This window comes from Aptenodytes forsteri, unplaced genomic scaffold (assembly GCF_000699145.1).
Source record: "Aptenodytes forsteri isolate BGI_AS27 unplaced genomic scaffold, ASM69914v1 Scaffold173, whole genome shotgun sequence".
NCBI classification, from domain to species: Eukaryota; Metazoa; Chordata; class Aves; order Sphenisciformes; family Spheniscidae; genus Aptenodytes; species Aptenodytes forsteri.
In genome coordinates, this window is record NW_008794449.1 from 918,536 (window position 1) to 925,523 (window position 6,988).

Genomic DNA, 6,988 nt, shown 5'->3' on the forward strand with positions numbered 1-6,988 from the left:
TTGCGGTTTGGAGATTGCGGTTTCGGGCTGTCGGGCCCCGCTGCGTCACTCCGCGGCTGTACGGCCTCACCACACGCGTCGCCACGCGTGCCGCACGCGTCGCCAGCACTGCATCAGCAACCTCCTGCGCTCACGAGGGAGATGCAGGATTAGGCCTGCGCTGTGAGGAACAGGAATCTGAGAAATGGGAGAGGAAATTTTGGTGTAAGAGAATCCTTTGACAGCGAAGAGACTTCTCAAGGACGCGCGAAGAAGCCTGATTTAAGACACTTTAAAACAAAATTGGCTTTAATGCCGGAAGGCTCGTAGGGGACGGTTCTCCTTTGCAGCAAAAAAAAGGCTGATTTGTTACAACTTCTCCCCTTTCTAATTTCATTAATTCCTCCAGCGTCAGAGCTAAGAAAGAGAAGACTTTTGTGAATCTATTCTGATGCTGCAATTTTTTGCATATGTTGGAATCGCCAAAAAAAAATGCATTTTTAAGAGCCAGTATAAGCCAAATTGAAGGGAAGTTTGGAGGATCTTTTGGGGAAGCAGAACCTTGCAAGGTCACCTGTATGTAGGCAGGTATATGAATAATTACATATAACGCCAGGATTGCCTAGGTAGTAGAAACACCAACTTCGGGAACAGAGGTAGCAAAATTGGGAACAATGAGGAAAAAGTGTTTATGGGCGAGTTGTTTATTTGGGGAAAAAACTGAGCAGGGAAAGGTTGGAACTATGGTGGCAAAAAGGAGGATCCAGAAACAAAAATAACAGTTACCGAGTGGTGTGGGATGTCAAATGAGGAGCAACAGAACTGTTAGTCATGGCCGTGTATACGCTAACACCGCAAGTGCTAAACCGTAACTCGGTAATTGTGTGTAGCTGATCAGAGCGCGAAGGACAGAATGGTAAATAATAGTGGTCTATTATCATAAGTTAGTTCACAAATTAGCTCTTTGATTTATTAGATGATTAGTAGGGTGTTGATTAGTCAATAAACAGCCTGGTCTCTTGTATCAGTCACATCTCCAGTCTGCAACCTGAGGAGAGGGGAGCTGGACCCAAGACAAAGTCCCGCAGCTCGTGGTTCGTCAGGGCAGGTGGAGCTTCTGTGCTCCCTCCCTTCAGTCCCTGGAGAAGCTTTGGGCAGTTCTGAGCTGGCATCACAATTCCCATCCTAGAAACATTTTTGTGAGTCCTCTGGAAAGCTGCAAATGCACAGGCCCCCTTTTTGAAACTTCACAAGAATTCTTCAGGGAATTAACATGGGATTCAAGGACGTGGAAAGAACTTCCCTCTATGGATGTGCTACTCCTTAGGTACATCGACCTGACTCGGGCTGCACGCGAGGTACTCCTGTGTCTTGAAAGGGGGAAGAAGGGAAGGCTGGAGGTTGCAGAAAGGATTTCCTCGTCTATCTGAGAGGAATCAAAGGACATGTTGGGGGGGGGGGCAAGGAAGGGAACGGTCAGATGGGTTGGGGACAGCAGGAGGGTCCCCCATGGACCCAACCACTTGGCACGCTGCTGCTGAACCAGGCAGGTCCTGCCCGGGGCCCACGCGGCAGTTTCCACTTTGCCAACCGTTTCAAACAGACCAGCGTTTCTGCGCTCAGCATTACGCACGCGTCATCCCTCTCTGGGACGACAGAAATGGATGGCTCGAGCCCGTCAGTCGCACGCTCTCTGCATGGAGGTGGCGACAGCAGGCCAGGCAGCCACAAAAACTCAGACACTGCGGGAAAGCTTCAGCCCTACGGGCACGCACCTTGGTTCACCTGCCATCAGGACAGGCACAGTGGTGGGAACCGCATTAGAAAGCCAGCAGTAGCCCTAAATTATTCCTTAATGGGGATGTAATTTCACATGGAAGAAAATAGAGAGGATGGGTATGTTTACAGAGGAAAAGAGTAACATAAATCATCAGGATTACCTCAAAAAAATGGAAGTTGTTTGAACGGGACTAACTCTCAACTTTAACAGAGTAAATTATAATCCACTGTCTTTTTAGGCTTGTAGTTTCAAAGCAGTGTTTCGCACACAGGTAGAAAAGGAAACAAGACAAAACATGATTTAAAAAGGTTCTAAATAAAAATAAAGTTATGTGTAAAAGAATTACAGGCTCAAGGTTGTGAACTAGGAATTGCGTAACAGACCAGGGACTTCTACACTGTTGGAACATCCAGTGGGTGGTTTGTCTTCCCACATTTTAGGACTGCCTGAATTCACCCATTCTAACCAGTCTGCCACTCCAGTTGTGCGAGTAACAGCAGCATTAGAACCGTAGCTCCTTAAAAGGCGGCGTTGGAAGAATTTTCTGAATCCGTTAACAAATCTGCTCCAAGACAGTCTCTCGTTTCCCTGAGCCCCACCTCAGGTCATGATCCTGCTTCCCTTCTTATCCACGTGTACACCTCCGTGCGCCCACAAAGGCAGCACGCAAGGCTGCAGGGTATCAACAGTACATCACTTCACGAAGCCAACGTGTTGTCTCTAAGGAAACCCATTAGCTCGAGCTCAGCACTTGACTATACAGTTTCTAGACGAGCTGACTTAGCTCCAACTCAACCCGACGGCAGCCTGAGCAAGCAGGTGGCTGCTTGCGCCTGTCCCTGGGTCACGCTCACAGATTGCGTGGAAGCTCGAGGCCACTTCCATTCTCTTCAGATCTCTTCTGCAAACTCTCTTCCCATTTCCGTCATGTACATTACCGAGCCCTTCAAGGGTCTTGTTTTGTCTACCAGACCGAGAGTGGCACCTTTCCACTTCTGTTGTTACACTGTACCACTGTTTTCTTTCTTACACTTCTGCTATACCCTGTTCTTCAAATTTTTCCTTTCTCACATTTCTGTCATGCTCAGCGAGGGCCAAGAACTGCGGCGTTGCTGTATTTTACGGCATGCAAATATATACACACACAGAGACCATGATAGAAACAGCGTGCGTCCTAAATAAACACCGAAATAACTCGTGTAATCAGATTGGTTCGTTTTAGAATACGAACATCTAGAAACAGTAGTAGTATGTTATTCAAATGAGATAGAGATCAGTGTTCCAACTGCGCGATGCAGAGAGGTTATTCCAGCTTCAGCACACAATACAACGTACGAAACGACGCGCGATGCAGAGAGGTTATTCCAGCGTCTCCTTCAGCACACAATACAACGTACGAAACGAACCAACACTTTTAAACACGGGGTGAAGACAGGCAGTCTCTTCCACTCTTCAAAAGAAGAAACACCTGCTTATATGCTTTTGCATGCCAGCTACGTTACAAAATGTAGAGCATGGCTTTTAAAAAAATTATGTTTCAAAGCATACCCAAGTCAAACACAGATATTTGGACACCAAGAGCATTTGCTCCATGGACAACCAACAACATTTGTGTCATGTAGGTGGTTTATTGTAAGAATTTACAGATTTCTGGGGCTTTACCACTTCTTCACAAAATAACAGAGCAGTCTTGTTAGCACAGACACAGGCAGGTTAAACCATGTGCTCAGAAGAGCTCTTCTTCACCTGTAAGAAAAATGGAAGCAAATTAAACCCCTTTCATTTATTTATTTAAAACTTTTTATCTCCTCCCATTTGAATACTTCAACTCATTAATATTCCTTACCCCCCCCCCCCCCCCCCCCCCCACTCCCTCTCTCTTTTCCTTTCCTTGAATTTAAATTTTCAATATGCTTATTTCGCTACAGAAACCTCTTCAGGTACAATGTCTTACATACAGACACTCATAGGTCATTGCATAAGGTCAGGGCACTATGAAAAAATTAAAACAGTTATTGCAAATGAATTCAATAACTCAGAGATGTTTAAAATAACCACAGAAAATGATGTCCAATGTGGACGTATGCTAACATGGACGTATGTTGCTTAAAATTATTGGTGCTTAACTTTTTGTTCAGACAGATTCCAACTAGCAACGGGCAGTTTCCCAGCCCTTTGGGAAGAGACGTTTCTCTGACCAATGACACTGAACTCAGACTTCCTCATTTGACTCCAAGATCGTCTGCGTTAATTCATTTTAAAACACCATCTAGTTTCTGTTTCATAACTTTACCTCTTTGATTTGGCTGAACCGCTTTTTCCGATTAATCCCTGGTTATGGTATTACGAGGAAAAAAACAGAACAAGCAGGTTAGGAAGCAACTCATGCAAATTCAGGCAAAACTATGCACGTATTTATGACCGCAAATGTATTGTGAGGAGCACAATACAGCACGTAACTGCAATATGGTATGTATTCCAGGCACGTTGTAAACACACAGGATATTAACACATGTATTTGCATCCGAGAATAGCACATTTTTAGCTGTTAGATGTAATACACATTAGCTACAGGCAGTTACAAATTGTGGTCTAAGTCCACGCATCTGTAACCTGCAGTACACACCTTCATAAAACTTCTCTCTCAGGGAAATAAGCAAAAGACTGAACTTAAAGTAAAATACACATTCAGCATCAACAGACTCTGGAAATTCCCTCCTTCTTCCAACCCCACCCCCAAACTCTCAGCCTCTGAACACCACCGCAGGCCGATTTATCCAGAAGCATTTCAGTCACCTGAGTTCCTTCCCCCCATCCAACACTACTGGGCTGTTTGAGCAGACCGAGCAGGAGAAGCCCAGGTAGAAAGGAGGAGGGGGGAAATCCACTCAAAGCCAAAAAGGAGGAAAACCACTGCCTGTTCAGGCAAGGATGTGTGTTGAGGCTAAAGATCTAGTTTACCAGCTTTTTAAGTTTATCTGGCCAAAAAAGACTGCCAAACTTCACACTTGTTAGTAGAACCGCACAAGCTGAAAAACTTGGGAGTCATGCCATGGATTGTCTTCCCTTCTGTTTTAGGACCCACATGCCCTAACCTTCCCCGTTAACCTGACTGAAGCAGGACGTACAAGCATTACGTGACTTTGCAACAACTCCTAGTTCACATTTATGCAGGTACTCACAGAGCAGCAGCACCAGAGATGATCTCAATAAGCTCCTTGGTAATGACGGCTTGACGGGTACGGTTGAACGTCAAGGTCAATTTGTCAATCATCTCAGCTAGAAAAAAATTAAGATTGGAATTTAAACATATAATAACTATTCAAATACAGATAAAGAGAAGCTGTATGAACACAATTCCAAATAGTCTTGGTAAATCCATGCAAACGATCAAGAGGCTTACTGCATTTTTCTGGTTTTTCCCCTACAGATAACACCGCTAGTAGACAACCTAGAAACTTGGTAATTTGGCTTGAGGCCTCAGAGTTAAACATTTGAAGAACAGCTGACAGACTAGTAAATACCATGGTATGACATGACGTGTATTAACATAACACAAGCATGCATTATTTGCTTTTAAATTAGATTTCACTGTCAGTTAACTACATTGGTATTTCCTTCAAGTTATTGCTGTCCTGGCAAAGGGAGCCAGATTTTTTTTGACATTTTTTTCCTTCAGTTTTTTTTTTTTTTTTTTTTAAAAAAAAACGCAGAATGTATCATCTCTTTCTCTTAAGATAAGGCGGTCAGCAGAGAGCCATACTTACAGTTCCAGGTAGCCCAATTGCACATCACATCAGCTTCACTCAGTCACCAGTATCCTTTATGCAACATTACTTTCTTAGGACTGAAGTCTTATCACCATGCCACGTTAAAAGCTATTAGCTGTCTCCCAGAAATACCAACTGCATACTCTCTGCACTGCACTCAGTTTGGACACCTTCCAAGAATACTTGTATATTCTCAACTTGTTGCATGACAGGTGATAAAGTATTTCATCATTGTTTCAGTTCCCCCACCTTTAAATTGGTGCAGTACTAACTAGTTTGGGCTCACAAGTAGGTACAGGTTTATAAAGATTCTGGAAATCCTCAGACCAGCCACATGAGAAGAGCATTAAGAATTTTTGGCCATTACAAGATTAGTATTATTTCATATTCTTATTAAAGAATCTGTTATTTCACTTCCAGTTACCTAGTCTTGTTTCTCATATACTTGACAGCAATCCCTCCTTCCAAAGATTAAAGAAGGTTCACACGTTCAGAAAAGAATCCCGGTTGAACTGGCTCAAAAAAACAGACTCAAAATGGTATTAAGAGAGAAACCAGCTCATTTCTTGTAATTTTGGAAACAAAGAATTACACAAAGGGAGGTCGGTACTTTCATGCTAAACTACAGAAGTCCTGGGAAGCCGACAGTGTAGACTTACAAGCATTTTTGCTAGCGTTGTCCATAGCGGTCATCCTAGCACTCTGCTCGCTGGTGGTGGATTCTTTCAGGGAGTAGTACAGAATATTTGCTAGTGTAAATTCCTGGTAGTTTCTCAGCACATCAGCATCAATATCATCATAGATACTCAGACTTTCTGTAAAATATGAAAAAGCGGACTTGGAAAAATCCAAGACACACTACTTCTAGCAAAACAATACAATGCCACGCGACAGACTACTAGGCCAGCCTGTTTCTCTACTTAAGTCAACGCAGAGGGGTTTTCTCTATGTATCATGTGTACTTTCAAAACAAAATTTTAAGTAGCAGACAGATTAAGTATTTTACATGTTTTCATTCAATATAATACCAGGAAAGTCAGATTCTGACGAAGGCCAAATACATTATCAATGTATTGGGTTTAATCTTCCCATACAATGTTGCAGAAACATTCTGGGGTATTTTTACTGAGTAGTGCAAAGTCACTCAATGCCCAGGCTGTTCAGCGCTGAAAACACTCGAACTGACAGAGTTCTGCATATGCACAACTCTTGCTTGAGAAAGAATCTCAAACCAAAATTAGTATGACCTTTCTTTTTAACCTCCCTGCCCCACAGCACCTTGATACGTCAGCCTTGGACTGCCAAAATAAAACAATCTGGTAAACTTATGACACATAGAATCATAGAATCATTAAGGTTGGAAAAGACCTTGAAGATCATCGAGCCCAACACCACCATGCCCACTAAACCATGTCCCTAAGCGCCTCATCTACACGTCTTTTAAATACCTCCAGGGATG

General features: G+C 43.3%; 1 protein-coding gene across 2 annotated transcripts in view; it reads right to left on the reverse strand.

Moving 5' to 3' along the window:
- Window positions 1-3,367: 3,367 nt before the first annotated feature.
- Window positions 3,368-6,988, reverse strand: part of ATP5C1 (ATP synthase, H+ transporting, mitochondrial F1 complex, gamma polypeptide 1) — an 8,706-nt gene continuing 5,085 nt past the window's right edge. Inside the window, exons 6-8 of one of the 2 annotated variants that reach the window (XM_009290409.2) lie at window positions 6,189-6,344; window positions 4,942-5,038; window positions 3,368-3,505 (exon numbers count right to left, since the gene is read on the reverse strand). In XM_009290409.2, coding sequence (XP_009288684.1) covers window positions 3,502-3,505; window positions 4,942-5,038; window positions 6,189-6,344 — 257 coding nt within the window. In that variant the 3' untranslated portion in view covers window positions 3,368-3,501. Of the gene's footprint in view, window positions 3,506-4,937; window positions 5,039-6,188; window positions 6,345-6,988 lie in introns of those variants that run through there. The other variant, XM_009290410.2, reaches the window with a different exon arrangement.